The sequence below is a fragment of the Mercenaria mercenaria genome, chromosome 5 (assembly GCF_021730395.1).
Source record: "Mercenaria mercenaria strain notata chromosome 5, MADL_Memer_1, whole genome shotgun sequence".
In the NCBI taxonomy this organism is placed as follows: Eukaryota; Metazoa; Mollusca; class Bivalvia; order Venerida; family Veneridae; genus Mercenaria; species Mercenaria mercenaria.
The window spans coordinates 5,624,352-5,640,467 of NC_069365.1; the positions used below are offsets into that span (position 1 = coordinate 5,624,352).

General features: G+C 34.0%; 2 protein-coding genes across 6 annotated transcripts in view; one reads left to right on the plus strand and one right to left on the minus strand.

Moving 5' to 3' along the window:
* LOC123556329 (nuclear factor related to kappa-B-binding protein-like) overlaps window positions 1-16,116 on the minus strand; it is a 144,369-nt gene that overhangs the window by 103,337 nt on the left and 24,916 nt on the right. For all 4 annotated transcript variants that reach the window (XM_053542559.1, XM_053542558.1, XM_053542556.1 and 1 more), the window contains exons 7-9: window positions 13,040-13,158; window positions 10,327-10,391; window positions 9,598-9,723 (exon numbers count right to left, since the gene is read on the minus strand). In XM_053542559.1, the coding sequence (XP_053398534.1) occupies window positions 9,598-9,723; window positions 10,327-10,391; window positions 13,040-13,158 (310 nt within the window). The remainder of the gene's footprint in view (window positions 1-9,597; window positions 9,724-10,326; window positions 10,392-13,039; window positions 13,159-16,116) is intronic.
* LOC123556331 (toll-like receptor 4) lies at window positions 6,284-9,114 on the plus strand. 2 transcript variants are annotated; one of them, XM_045346955.2, is made up of 2 exons: window positions 6,284-6,817; window positions 7,223-9,114. In XM_045346955.2, exons 1-2 carry the CDS (start codon window positions 6,295-6,297, stop codon window positions 8,590-8,592), a joined length of 1,893 nt encoding a protein of 630 aa, XP_045202890.2. In that variant the 5' UTR covers window positions 6,284-6,294; the 3' UTR covers window positions 8,593-9,114. The 2 variants fall into 2 exon arrangements, with proteins under 2 accessions (XP_045202890.2, XP_045202891.2); XM_045346956.2 differs by having other exon boundaries at window positions 6,284-6,811.

The following is a 16,116-nucleotide window of genomic DNA, read 5'->3' on the forward strand; positions in this document are numbered from 1 at the left end:
GAAATGATAGGGTATTTTGTGTAAAGTATTTGAAACTATATTTTGTTTCAGATTAATCATTCATTTAACGAAATAATGATTAAATGATGCGTTAAATGTTTTCATTTTTGCAAATATTGAAATTACAATATGTATACTATGTAACATCATTTTTCTAGATATCATGTACTTGAAAATTCAAGATTTTATTGTTATATTGAGCACAGTATTTTTACTTACTCTCTGCATTAATGTAGTTGCTTCGGTAGAGGAAGTCACTTTTCACATTCTGGCATTGAGAGGAGTATACATTTTGGTAATGCATATTAACGTAGCAACACTTATATTTTTGATTTTCGATAAGTGTTACTCTTTTGTTTTTTTGTTTTTTTTGCAATAGTTACCTCAAAACGGCTGTATCAAAGTTTATCCTCGATTGTTTACCAGTATATGTTATAACTTGTAGGTTCCATGTACAAAACGCACATAATTTTGAATTATGATGATAGCGTCTAAAATTCATTTTGGGTTTTTAAATGCCCAAGGTCTGCGTGGTTCACAGAAGCGCCTTAGAGTTTTAGAATATATTAAACAGCAAAAAATGGATATAATATTTTTGATTGAAACGCATTTCACACAAGAAATTTTAGATGACGTATCGGTCGACTTCAAAGATTTCAAAATATACAATTCGTTTGGCTCGAGCAACAGTAAAGGTTGCAGCATATTAATAAAAAGATCGTTTAATCTTGAACATGAGATATTTGATACTTCTACCGATATTGAAGGTCGATATATTTTGATAAACATACGTATAGTAGAGACAATGTTTTCGTTGCTTTGCTTATATGCACCAAATAATAAAAGAAATAGAAACCTATTTTTTGCCAGTATTAACACATTACTTGACCAAGAATGTAATGGATTAAAAATCATTGGCGGTGACTTCAATGACTCATTAAATATGTCGGATAGAATATCATGTAACACGAATAAAATAAAACCGACAGAAAATCTTGTAAAATGTATAAAAAATCATAATTTGTGCGACATTTGGAAAATGAAAAACCCCAATAAAAACCAATTTACCTGGAGACGCACAAATGGATTTGAAAAAAGCAGAATTGACTTTTGGCTTATAGATAATAACATTTCAACTTTAGTATCAGATACGGACATAAGACCCGCACAAATAAGATTCACTGATCATCAAGCTATATCTCTTAAGATTAATCTACCTAATAAACGCGGACCGGGTTACTGGAAAATAAATAACGCTCTTCTAAATGATATAGATTATAAACTAGAGCTATCACTAAAGGTGATGAATGTACCCCCCGCATGCACTGACACAGTACATTGCAATTTGACGCACACAAGATTGCATAATTATGTGGACTCTATGTATATAGACTGTATGTATACAGTATAGTAACAAAAAACAAAGTCCCATAACTATGCAGAATATTTATCTAAAAGAATCTAACATGAACCATGCACAACTAGGGTTGGTACTGATCACTTGTTTCATTAAATTGTGTGCAAGGGTTTGGTAGATTAGGCACGCACAAGATTGCATATGCAGACTGTATGTACATAGTATGTTAACAAGAAACAAAGTCCCATAACTCTGCAATTTTTGTCGCTGAAAGAACCTAACATGCCCCATGCACAACTACTGTTGTTTCTGATCACTTGTGTGAAGTTTCATTAAATTGTGTCAAGAGGATGAGGAGAGATGGTGCGCACAAGATTGTGTCTATGTATATAGTATAGTAACAAAAAAACAAAGTACCATAACTCTGCAATTTTTTTTTCTGAAAGAACCTAACATGCCCCATGCACTACTACTGTTGTTACTGATCACTTGTGTGAAGTTTCATTAAATTGTGTCAAGGGGATGAGGAGAGATGGTGCGCACAAAATTGTGTCTATGTATATAGTATAGTAACAAAAAAACAAAGTCCCATAACTCTGCAATTTTTTTTTCTAAAAGAACCTAACATGCCCCATGCACAACTACTGTTGGTACTGATCACTTGTGTGAAGTTTCATTAAATTGTGTCAAGGGGATGAGGAGAGATGGTGCGCACAAGATTGTGTCTATGTATATAGTATAGTAACGAAAAAACAAAGTCCCATAACTCTGCAAATTTTTTTTCTAAAAGAACCTTACATGCCCCATGCACAACTACTGTTGGTACTGATCACTTGTGTGAAGTTTCATTAAATTGTGTGCAAGGGTTTGGTAGATTAGGCACGCACAAGATTGCATATGCAGACTGTATGTACATAGTATGTTAACAAGAAACAAAGTCCCATAACTCTGCAATTTTTGTCGCTGAAAGAACCTAACATGCCTCATGCACAACTACTGTTGTTACTGACCACTTGTGTGAAGTTTCATTAAATTCTGTCAAGGGGATAAGGAGAGATGGTGCGCACAAGATTGCGTCTACGGACAGACGGACAGACAGACAGACAGGCAGACAACCTGAAACCAGTATACCCCCCCTTACAACTTTGTTGTCGGGGGGTACAAAAAATGATAATTAAAACAATAGAAGATATTGAAAAAGATGCTAGCCTAATAAATATAAACAGCCGAATACGTTGGGAAATATTAAAATATGAAATTAAAGAGAAATCAATTGCATATTCAAAGAAAAAAGCAAAACAACAACGTGATTACCTATCAGAATTAGAAAAGCAATTAAAACACTTAAATATATTATATGAACAAAATAACTGTAATATTACTTTAAAACGAATTAAAGAACTAGAAACTGACATTGATAAATTATATGATATAAAGGTTAACGGTGCAAAGGTCAGATCCCGAGTACAGGTCATTGACGAAGGAGAAAGTAACACAAAATACTTTCACTCGCTCGAAAAATCTAGACAATCTCGAAAATTATTATGTGCTTTAAATGTTAATGGTAAATTAATCACAGACTTTGAAGATGTCCTTAATGAAGAAGTAAGATTTTATAGGGATTTGTATACAGAAAATTGCCAGTATGAAAATATTGAAGAATATTTCGATACTGTAAGATTTGATAAAAGGCTCACAGAAAATGAAGCAAATACATGTGAGGGTCTAATCACTCCTGAAGAATGTGAAATAGCTCTTTCAGAAATGAAAAGAAACAAAAGTCCCGGATGTGATGGGTTATCTGTTGAATTTTATGTCACTTTTTGGAATAATATAAAACACGTTCTTGTCGAAAGTTTAAATGAAACATATACAAGTAAAGAATTGTCAGAAACTCAAAAAATAGGCATAATTTCGCTTTTATATAAAAAAGGCGACCCGACAAACATAGAAAACTACCGCCCTATATCACTTTTAAATAACGATTACAAACTACTTACCAAAGTTTTAGCACTTCGATTACAAAAAGTTTTACCTTCTATTATAAATTTAGATCAACAAGGTTACATAAAAAATTGTTTTATAGGAAACAACATTAGACAGATATCTGATATTATAGACTTTTGCGAAGAAACCGACATAGATGGTGCTATCCTTTTCCTCGATTTTCGCAAAGCTTTTGATACAACTAATCATGAATTTTTGTTTGAAACATTAAAGAGATTCCATTTTAAACCTATGTTCATAAACTGGATACACTCGCTTTACAATAACATAATTTCATATATATTAAATAATGGTTGGTTATCTCAGAGCTTGAAGCTTACACGGGGCCTTCGTCAAGGCTGCAGCATCTCTTCTCTTCTTTTCATCATTGTTGCCGAGGTCTTAGCAAATAAAATACGCGACAATACTAACATCTCCGGTATTCCTGTTAAAGTTCAAAATGAAGTGTTCAACCTAAAACTAACACAACTTGCTGATGACACTAGTTTGTTTGTAAGAAACAAGGCAGATATTGAAAACGCTATTTCTACCATCAAAACATTCGGAAAATATTCAGGATTATCACTAAATATAAATAAAACTGAAGGAATGTGGATAGGCAAATCTAAACTTTCAAATGAAATTGTAGGTGAAATTAAATGGAAGAAAACAGTAAAAGCTTTAGGAGTATACTTTGGAACAGATAAAAATGAATGTGAACAGTTAAATTGGGGATCTAAAATAGAATTGTGCCAAAAACTCATCAACCAATGGAATAAAAGAAAATTAACGTTTTATGGTAAAGTAACCGTTATAAAATCTATCCTACTCCCAAAATTTACTTATTTGCTACAATCAATATACTTACCTAATATTACAATGAACAAATTGAACACTTTGTTTTTTAACTTCCTATGGGGGAATAAGAGAGAAAAAATCAAAAGAAGTATACTGATTAATTCAACTGAAGAAGGTGGCATTAACATGATTGATCTAGAAAGTTTCACAGTCATGTTACAGATAAAGTGGGTTAAATCACTACTATCATCAGAAAAAGCTAATTGGAAAGTAATCCCAAAATATTATTTTGACAACTTTGGTAAAAATTTTCTAGTATTCTATATGAATTTGAACTCAATAAAAAGTCTGCCAAATAACATTTATAAAATTCCTGAATTTTATAAGAATATTATTAGCAACTGGATATCTTTCAGAAATATAAACAAAAAGCTACCAAAAACATTTTATGATGTACGTCAAGAAATTATTTGGGGTAATGAGCTAATTAAATATAAGAATAAAACTGTATTGTTTAAAAATTGGATAAACTCGGACATAGTTTTCTTAAATGACATCATTGATAACAATGGCAAAATTAGCGAAAATACTATTTTAGACAAATTAAAAAACCGATCTAACTGGATATCTGAGATAACTACTTTAAAGAACGCAATATCAAAATTATGGTTGAAGAAAATTCAAACAGAAGAGTCAAAACGCACCCGCGTTAAAGTAAATCTAAAACTTCTTCCTTTTTCAACACTAAAACTAGAATTCTTGAATAACAAAGCGATATACAATATACTTTTGCAGAAAAGAGTCTCGAAACCATATTTGCATTCATTTTGGGAAAGCAAGTTTGGTCTCAAAATACCATGGAACAAACTTTACTCACAACTGAATATGTCTATTGATAATAGATATAGACAGTTTCGATACAAATTGGTTAATAATATTATTGCCAATGGTGAAAACTTGTGTAAATGGAAAATTAACGAAAATCCTAATTGTAGTTTTTGCAAAATACCAGACAATTTAGAACACTTCTTTGTTGACTGTCATTTGATAAGACCTTTTTGGAACAGTATCGAATGCCATTAAGTCACTTGGTATTCATAGAAATATAGAGAACTTAAAAAGTGTTGTTCTAGGATACAACTTTGACAACAGCCATTACTTTGAATTCAATATAATTTTAACTGTAGCAAGTTTTTGTATATACAAATCCTTTTTCTTAAGTAATCAACGTTCAAAAGAATTAAACATTGTCAACATCTTTCTGTATGAAATGAATATGATTAAACAGTACTTAAAATATAAACGAGAAAGAGGTACATTTATAAATAAGTTTATAGAGAAATTCTAATATTATATATATATATATATATATATATATTTTTTTTAATACATCTACCTGAACTGACTTAGATATTTTTGGATGATATATGTTGAAAAACAATGTAAATTTGTAAAACGAAACTGTTGAAATGTACACATGTTGTTTTGTAAATGTGAATAATAATTTTAATAAAAGAAAAAAAAAAAAAAAAAAAATATCAAAGGTCTAGGTGACATGTGGTTTTAGACATGAATATTTTTAAAGTTTTTTACTCTGTAAGTCTAGGTAAAACTTGTGACCCCTGGGGCGGGGCCTCTTTTCACCCCAGGGGCACAATTTGAACAATCTTGATAGAGGACCATAAGATGATGTCACATGCAAAATATCAAGGCTCTACGCCTTTGGCTCAGGTGAGCTAAAAATCATGAAAGCTCATCAAGAGCACTTCATTTTCCGTGAGCTGAAATGTATGGCAAAAACACAAGTGCTTTTTATGATGCTTTCTAAAATGGATTAGTTCATCACTTAATTTGGGCAGAGGTGCAGGCTGATCTTGGTCTGCACTGGTTGCTAAGGCAGAATCACGTGCTAAATGTAAATGTTAAACTATAAATAGGTCATATATTATATGCTGACCTTCTAATGAATTAAGTTATTGCTTTCACTTCTCTGGGCTTTGTTACTGTAAAACTTAATTTAATTACAAGATCAATACATGACTTATAACCTATACATACATTGTACAGGTAAAATTAGTCTGGTCTCCAGTTCTATAACATCCCTCAAAAGACAAGAAGGAAGTATCTTTACAACATGTGAAACTAGACAGATCATGAGCTTGGATTGTGTCATGAAAATATTTAAACAGCTTTCATTTCTTACTTCCTACTTTCAACAGGAACATGGCGTCTGTACTAAAACCTTTATAACACTGAGTAACTGGATAATTATAATGGCTTTAAATGAACACTGTGATAGAGTGGACACAACAACACTGAAATGTAACTACATTCCCAAAGATGTTCCACATGGAATTTCCTCAGTTCGTATTGTGGATTTTATAAAACAGCATAAAAGCTTTGAAGTGAACAGTTCACACTTTGAGACAGGAAACTGGGAAAGGATCAAATCACTCCAGTTAACATCCAGTGAATCTGAATTGCACATCTCAATTACTTTTAAGTCTAAATGTTTCCATGGATTAAAAATTCTTCATGACTTGCAAATACATATAAAGATAAAAATACGTATTGATCCAGATGTCTTTATTGGACTGGACACGCTGAAGTTGTTAGACATGAGCCAATGTGTACGACTCTATCTCAAAGATCTGATACCATCTCTTAAAGGTGCAGGTAAATTACCTAGCTTAGAAAATCTGAAGCTGTCAAAACTCAGTTTTTACAAAGCACCAATGATAATTGACACTGAATTTGCAAAAGCATTGGAAGATAAAAATGTGACATCTCTAGACTTCAGTGAAACAAAAATCTCTGAAATAAATATGACAGCTCTGATTTCTATGACTGACTTAAAAAATGTGAATTTATCCTATTCTAAGATATCAGATTTCAGTCTAGATCCAAACATTGATGTTTGTAAATGTGAACATGCACACTTGCTGGATATTAGTCATACAAAACTTATTTCATTTCCACCCGTAAAAATTTTCAACATGACATGGACTTTATCAAAATTACCTAACCAATGGCACTGTATAATTAGTCCTAAAATTTTAAATTTTAGTGATTTCATTTCAGACCTTAGTTTATTTTGGGTAGTTAACAGTACACTGAATATAAGTGGACCGATTAAACTGAGTACCCAAGAAGTGACTTTCAGACAAAACAATGTCAAATATCTAGATGTTGACGTACAGTGTAACATCCATGCAGCACCTACTATTAAACGTTTTGATCTTGCACAAAATGGACTTGAATTCCTACATCCAAGTATACCTGCATGTTTCCCAAACCTTGAAAAAGTGGATCTTTCAAGCAATCAACTTTATAAAATGTTTCAAGAACACTATCTGTTATTTGAGCAATTACCTAATTCCCTACGCCGACTAAGAATGATTAACTTATCAACAAACTTTCTGACAAGTATACCAGAAGATATTTTCATTCAGAATCATGACTTGGAGATTATCGACCTGTCACATAATGAATTAGACCAGGTTACCTTTACCCTGCGAAATCTAGAAAAACTTGCAGTACTTGACCTTCAGTATAACAGGATAAAGATTCTAAATGGAATGTCTATAAATAATTTAAACATGGCCCCCATGAACACAATGGTATCTAAACTTAAAGATATAAAAGCAACTATACACCTAGAATATAACCCTATCTCATGTTCAAAGTGTGAAGCAAAGAAGTTCATCAACTGGCTTACAAGTACCAAATCAGTGAATATTCCCACAGCTAATCTCCGATGTATTACCGAGGACGGCTCTACACAACCTATCAATCACCATGCACTAGAACTTGTACAGGGCATCTGTAACAAGGAGACAATTATAATATCTACATGTGCATCAGTGGGACTAAGTGCACTTATTGCTATGGTTACCGCGACTATAATATACAAATATCGCAAATGGGCAAGGTATATAGCTAAAAGGAAAACATTATTAAACAAGTTACAAGAAGGTCAAGGTCAGTATGAATTTGTTACATTTTTATCCTATGACAGTGATGACATAAACTTTGTACAAGATTATTTGCTGGATATTTTGAATGAAAATCTGCAACTAATGACTGGTCTAGACAGAAACCTAGTCTGTACTGTTGACATGTACGGCCGACCAGGTTACATGAAGCTCAATGAGACTGCTCTATGTATTGAGAGAGCGTCAGCTGTCATCATGGTGGTGTCTGACAGTTTCTGCTCTAGCATGGACTGTCACCATGAAGTAGATCAAGCATATCGTCTCAACAAACCTATCATACTGATGATGAAAGGACATGTGGATGAAAACTTGATGATGCCCACCATGAAAATGCTCTTCAACAGTAATGTCAGAATACTATGGACACTTGAAAATGATGAGTATATATTGAAAACAACATGGGAAAATGTATGCACATCTGTATTAGATCTCATAGTTCAAAATGAGTGTGGTTAAATAAGACTGACAAAAGGAACTACAGCCTTAGAATGCTTAAATAACTCATGTTTAGAAGAAAATGATGTCACTGTCATCAGACAACACTGATGCTCCTGTGCATTACATAAACATTCATTGATGCTGTACAACATATCTAATCCATTTATTGGGACTTGAACATTTCTGTAAGACGGACTGATTTTCCAAATAGACGAATTTGATAAATTAGTTTCAACTGTATATTAAAATTATCCCTGTTGGTTCATGCATCTAGTCCTATCCTGGAATGACATGGAATTGAATTCAACAAACAAACCAATTTGTTTTTCTTGACTTTGAAACTATTTCTTTACATCTTATTTCTTCAATCTTTTTATGTATTTTGAACATAAGCATTAAATTCTATTTCTTAGTTTAACCTAACCAAAAATATATAGTTCAGTGAGCCTTTTTGGGGCAATTATTCAAAGTGTAAATACATGTTTTTTTTTTTTTTTTTCATTTCTTGTATAATGCAGTATTCACCTTTTTATAATTTTATATAATATTATTGAAATATATAGTATCATTATCAAAATACTTTGTTGTTTCTATTTATACTGCCAGGTTTCACTTGCACTGTCATACCTAGGATTATGGTCTGTCTTTCATTTGATACTTTGACAAAAGCTCTTTTTTCAAGAAAAGCCCTGTTCTACCAATCATTTGTAGCAAATGAGTTTACCAAAGATAACAAATATATGCAGTATATCATTTTAGAACACTGTCATCTACTGGTAAACAAGAGATAATTCAACCTTTAGCCTGCTGGCAGCAAGTGATTCTGCCTTTACGACCATGATCAGCTTGCACATCCGTGTAGGCTGATCATGGTTGCACTTTCGCTATTCAGTCAGTAAATTTTCAGTGAACACCCCTTCAAAAAATAATTGGTATCGCCAAAACTGACTGATGGACAGGTCCATTTAAGAAATTTAGCAGACTAAGGGTTAGTTCTAATTGAAATCCAGGCGTAATTCTTACCTACATCTCCATTTACATATTCTAGTTTGGCAGCATAGGTAGAATGAACACTAGGTGTCACTGGTTCAGGAGAGGGAACTGGATTCAGAGATTTAAATAACTGTTGCTTGCTTCTGTCCACTGGACCTATTAATAAACAGTAGTATATTATACAACCATATAACATCAAATTGTTTTATTTTCTTTTTCATAAAATTTCAAAGTCTCTACAAAAAACAAGTAAGGCACAAATTTTATTTTGTGTTAAAAGGGGCATCACTGAATATACCGTATCGATATATGAAGAAAGTCGATAGGCATATCAGTGTAAACATGAATATTCAATTCTTATCGATGTACTGGTATACTGATCCAGCCGTATTGTTAACTATTTTTAGTTTCAATGCATGTCCTCTAGTCACTCAAGGTACATAATTACCCTTCAATGGGATCTAACCAAAAAAAAATATGGTCCAGAACATGAACCCAAAGCTCAGTTAAAATCTTAACCTTGGTCCAGCACAACTGAAAAATGGCTTTGAAAACTTTGAACATTTCTATGAAGTTAGCGTGAAAATTGATGAAAGATGCATCATTAAAAGTAAAATGTTAACAGATACAGGGCCATCACAGTAGCTCACTGTGAGCTCCTTTCACCCAGGCATGTAAAACATTAGTATATAATTAAATCATGTTGATACACTGTATTTCTCTATGTACATGGTGCATGACTTTGCAGAGTAAACTTACTTCCATCATCTTCATCTGAGGAGATCTCATCAGCACCACATTCCTTTCTTACTTCATCTAAATACCTGAAAAAGGAAAAAATATCAATGTTTCAGAATGAGAGGAAATATTAGACAAGACTACTGGCTAGCAAATAATCTTCAATAAACGTGAGGGTATTAAAGAGACACACCCTTTTTGCACGGGAAAAGACCACACCCTCTGGCAACCCTGTTTTGGATAAAACAGAATAACTTTTATCTTTATAAAGAGTCACCCAAGAAACATCTGGGTAAAATTATTTTAAAATTAGGCCTGCTGTTTCTGACAAAAATATTTTTAAAATTTCCACTAAATACATATAGGAAAAAGTGACCACGCCCTCTGGTGGCCATATTTTTTTTATGAAACAGAATAATTTTAACAAGCGAGGTAGAGGGTCACTCAAGGACCACTTGTGTTAAATCAATTTAAAATCAGGTCAGCAGGTTCATTACATATGATTTTTAAAGTTTCTACTACAAACATATATGTAAAAGTGACCACACAATCTGGCTGCAATGTTTTTGATGAATCGGAATAATTTGAACAATCTTTGCAGAGGGTCACACAACAAGAGCTGTCACAACAGACAGCACGCTCGACTATTTCGATGCTGGATAGTGATACTGGGCATATCTGAGGAAGCTGGAGCTGTCACTGGAGTGTTTAATGACTCCAATGTCGATGAAGATATTGGACAATAGTTTCAATCTGTGTCAAAAGTATTAACTAATAAGAGAGATAAAGATAAAGTGTATCAAAACATTAAATAAGTATTATTCTTAGCAAAAAAGGGGCATAATTTATGAAATATTGGTGCAAGAGTGATGCATCTTGTGTCATATGATGTTGGTGATGAAGTGGAACAACTACTTTAAGTTTAAAGCAAATCCATCAAGTAACTACAGAGATAAGAAGAAAAAAGAGAAAGTGTAAAATAACTTTAACCAAGGTGGGGACACGGAAAGAAGCCGACGCGGGGGTGAGTAGGATAATTCTCCATATACTTTGTATAGTCGAGCTAAAAATTGGATAAATATCATGCCAGCAGTTTCAAACTAGAAGATTTTTACAGTTTACACTACATAAATATAAGGAAAAGTGACCATGTCTCTGGAATATTTTGAACAATCTTGGAAGAGGGTTAAGTAAGGACTTAGTGTAAGATTATTTCAAAATCGGACTAGCACTATAGAAGAGTTTGAAGAGTTTTTTATTTTTAGCTCTGGCAGCCTCTATATGCAACCAAGTGGAATGGTTTGAGGAATTTTGGAAGAAGACCACTTAAGGAACATTCAGGTCAAGTTTAATCAATTTCAACCACAAGGTTTCAGGGGAGATGTTGTTTGAAGAAAAGTGTGAATGGACGGAGGCAGGACGAATGCTGGATGGTGAATGATCACAACAGTTAAAATTGGGCCAGCAGTCTAAGAGAAGATTTTTAAAATTTTCTGTAGAACCATGCAGTGAAAACTAGCTGTTTCCCCTGTAAGAAAACAAAATCATCTGAAGGACTTTGATAGAATGTCACCAAAGGAACATTGGTGTCAAATTATTTTGAAATCAGACCAGAGGTTTTAAGAGAAGATTTTCAAAGTTTTCAATATATCTACATTGGGAAAACTAGCACCTTACCTTCCCTCCACCCCTTCCCTCTTGCAGCCATAATTTAAAAAAAAAAAACATTTTGAAACATATGAGCTGATTGTATATGGTACAAATTCACCTAAAGAACATTTCAGTGAAATCATTTTGAAATTGGTTCTGCAGTTTCATATGACGAGGGTTTTCAAAATTTTCCATATAACCATAAAGGGAAAACTAGCCCCACCATGGTGGCCATATTATTTTATGAAACATAATGATATCAAGGGACTTGATAGAGGGTCACTAAAGGAACAGGCCCCGGGTTCACAAAACATTTTCAGTCTCAGATGAGTTTGATAATGAAACTTTATTTGTCATTTATATCTAAACAGCATGTTTAAAACTAAATTTTAAGTTAATAACTATTTTCAAATGACTTTTCAGTATTGATGGTTGGTTTCAATTGGAATTAAGTCTTGAAGTTTTAGTAAAACTGTTAATAAAATTTCAAACTCAAACTCAGCTGAGATCGAAAAATGCTTTGTTAACACGGGGCCAGATCTACTAAATTATTTCAAAATTGGGTCAGCTATTTCTAAGAAGATTTTTTCCCTTTTGGTTGCCACGGTAACCAGAATTCTATACGAAGGACCTAGATTTGAAGGAATCTGAAAGGAGCCCACCTAAGGAACAATCCTGTGAAGTTTGATAAGAATTTACTTTGTGGTGGATGGATGATGGACATTCAATGATTCTACAAGCTCATTATGAGTACTTTGTGCTCAGGTGGCTCAGGTGAGCTGATGAACTAATAAGTCCCACAATTATAGATGAGTTCACAATTTATGATCAAGGGCAGCTCAAGAAATTATTTAACATAGTAAAACACTAATCACTTGAAGGCACAAGGGAATGAACAGGATGCCCCAGTAACCAAGTTTTTCTTGTGATCAGCAAATATAAGGAAAATGACCACAGATCACACAAACTGGTGCTTGAGCCATTGATAACTGAGTGAGTTGTGCTTCACTGTTTATGATTATGCTTCAGTTAAAACTCAATTGGTAGGCCAATTTGAAAATGAAAAATAAACTTTTAACCTGACCTTTTATATTTTCTCTGTACTTTCTGTTTAAGTGGACTTTCTTTCTGTTGTTTTGGTGGCTCATATTCAAATTTGATTGGTTCATCCGGAGGGAGTTCTGTCAACTGGTCAAACACTCTCTGAAAACAGAAAGTAATTACATGCACTTACACCAGATATACATGAGGGCTGTTTTAAACTAGAATGTGTCTGTAGGACACAGGGTGTGCCCCCACCGGTACATTAGTCACAAATAAGGGGCAATAATTCAAATGTTTGCAGTCTTAATGGGGTATAGCCTCAACAAACATTTTATGAAAAGGGTTCATTATTCTAGGCCCTATACTTTTTGAGCTATGAGCATCACAAACAAAAAATCCACTATTCTGGCTATTTCAAGGGCCATAACTCTGTAATAAGAGTAAGATTCTCAAGAAGAATGCCAAGAGTGCAAGGCCACATCATGATAAAGACTCCTGCAAGGTTTCCTGAATTTACATCTAATACTTTTTGAGCTAGGCACATAATTAGGTGAAAAAGTGCATTTTTTTACTATTTCAGGGGCCATAACTTTAAAAATAGGGGTGGAACCAGTCAAAAAATTAGACGTGTGCAAGTTTATATCATGATAAAGACTTATGCAAGTTTTCAACCATTTATATTAAATACTTTTTGAGCTAGGCGCGTCACAAGGTGAAAATGTGCATTTTTGACTATTTCAGGGCCATAACTCTAAAAATAGGGGGCACAGCCAGACGAAAAATAGGAGGTACGCAAGTTCATATCTTGATATAGACTCATGCAAGGTTTCATCAATTTATATGAAATACTTTTTTAGCTAGGGGTGTCACAAGGTGAAAATGTGCAATTCTGACTATTTCAGGGGCCATAACTCAAAAAATAGGAGGCAGACCCAAAGAGAAATAGGAGGTGCACAAGTTCTTATCATGATTAAAACACATGCAAGGTTTCATGAATCTATATCAAATACTTTTTGAGCTAGGCGTGTCACAAGGTGAAAATGTGCATTTTTGACTATTTCAGGGCCCATAACTCAAAAAATAGGGGGAGGAGCCAAATGAAAAATAGGAGGTGCGCAAGTTCATATCATGATAAAGAATCATGCAAGGTTTCATCAATTTATATGAAATGCTTTTTGAGCTAGGCGTGTCACAAGGTGAAAATGTGCATTTTTGACTATTTCAGGGGCCATAACTCTGAAAATAGGGGGCCGACCCAAACGAAAAATAGGAGGTGCGCAAGTTCATATCATGATTAATATACACGCAAGGTTTCATGAATCTATATCAAATACTTTTTGAGCTAGGCGTGTCACAAGGTGAAAATATGCATTTTTGACTATTTCAGGGGCCATAACTCTAAAAATTGTGGGCGGAGCCTGATGAAAAATAGGAGGTGTGCAAGTTCATATCATGATAAAGACTCATGCAAGGTTTCATCAATTTATATGAAATACTTTTTGAGCTAGGCGTGTCACAAGGTGAAAATGTGCATTTTTGACTATTTCAGGGGCTTTAACTCTGAAAATAGGGGGCGGACCAAAATGAAAAATAGGAGGTGCGCAAGTTCATATCATGATTAATACACATGCAAGGTTTCATGAATCTATATCAAATAGGTTTTGAGCTAGGCGTGTCACAAGTTGATAATGTGCATTTTTGACTATTTCAGGGGCCATAACTCTAAAAATAGGGGGAGGAGCCAGACGAAAAATAGGAGGTGCGCAAGTTCATATCATGATAAAGACTCATGCAAGGTTTTATGAATTTATATGAAATACTTTTTGAGCTAGGCGTGTCACGAACTTTGGACGGATGGACGGACGGACGGACGGACAAGACCAAATCTATATGCCCCCACCACTCATGGGGGGGCACAAAAATAGGGGGTGGAACCAGCCAAAAAATGACTTATGCAAGTTTTCAACCATTTATATTAAATACTTTTTGAGCTAGGTGCGTCACAAGGTGAAAATGTACATTTTTGACTATTTCAGGGGCCATAACTCTAAAAATAGGGGACAGACCCAAATGAAAAATAGGAGGTGCACAAGTTCATATCATGATTGAGACTCATGCAAGGTTTCATGAATCTATATCAAATACTTTTTGAGCTAGGCATGTCACAAGGTGAAAATGTGCATTTTTGACTATTTCAGGGGCCATAACTCTAAAAATGGGGGGGGGGGGGGGCGGAGCCAGATAAAAAATAGGAGGTGCGCAAGTTCATATCATGATTAAGACTCATGCAAGGTTTCATGAATCTATATCAAATACTTTTTGAGCTAGGCATGTCACAAGGTGAAAATGTGCATTTTTGACTATTTCAGGGGCCATAACTCTAAAAATGGGGGGCGGAGCCAGATAAAAAATAGGAGGTGCGCAAGTTCATATCATGATAAAGACTCATGCAAGGTTTCATGAATCTATATCAAATACTTTTTGAGCTAGGCGTGTCACAAGGTATAAATGTGCATTTTTGACTATTTCAGGGGCCATAACTCTAAAAATAGGGGGCGGAGCCAGACGAAAAATAGGAGGTGCGCAGGTTCATATCATGATAAAGACTCATGCAAGGTTTCATGAATCTATATCAAATACTTTTCGAGCTAGGCGTGTCACGAACTTCGGACGGACGCACGGACAAGACCAAATCTATATGCCCCCACCACTCATGGGGGGGCACAAAAAAATGGCAGGAAACATGTAAAAATGATCAAAAATTAAAATGGGTCTAAGTAGCATTCTTATTACCTCATTTTAATAAGCCGTCATTGCAGTCTACAAAAATGGTTGCGTGCAAACAATACAACACATATTAAGTTTTTTATTGATCTTTAATTCAACTGATCCAACAAAAAAGAGAAAACAACATACCATCTTCAAAGTCACTGCAGAAACAAAAAGTATAATTCTTTGTGGCTTTTTATGCTAACTTTCTTAGTTTAGGTTTAAAGAAATGAAAAATGTCCGAGCTAGCTATATGCCTCCAAAAATTAAATGAATTGATTTTTTCGTTATTAGCCCAATTTTATGGCTATTAAAATGAAGAAAGTTGTTTTTAAATTAACGTGTGCT

What these genes read in the sequence shown, in the direction of transcription:
- LOC123556331 (XM_045346955.2), top strand. Translation starts at nt 6,295, where the DNA reads ATGAGCTTGGATTGTGTCATGAAAATATTTAAACAGCTTTCATTTCTT. An exon ending in ACCATCTCTTAAAGGTGCAG is followed by an intron (nt 6,818 to 7,222) that starts GTAAATTACCTA and finishes ATTTCATTTCAG; the next exon opens with ACCTTAGTTTATTTTGGGTA.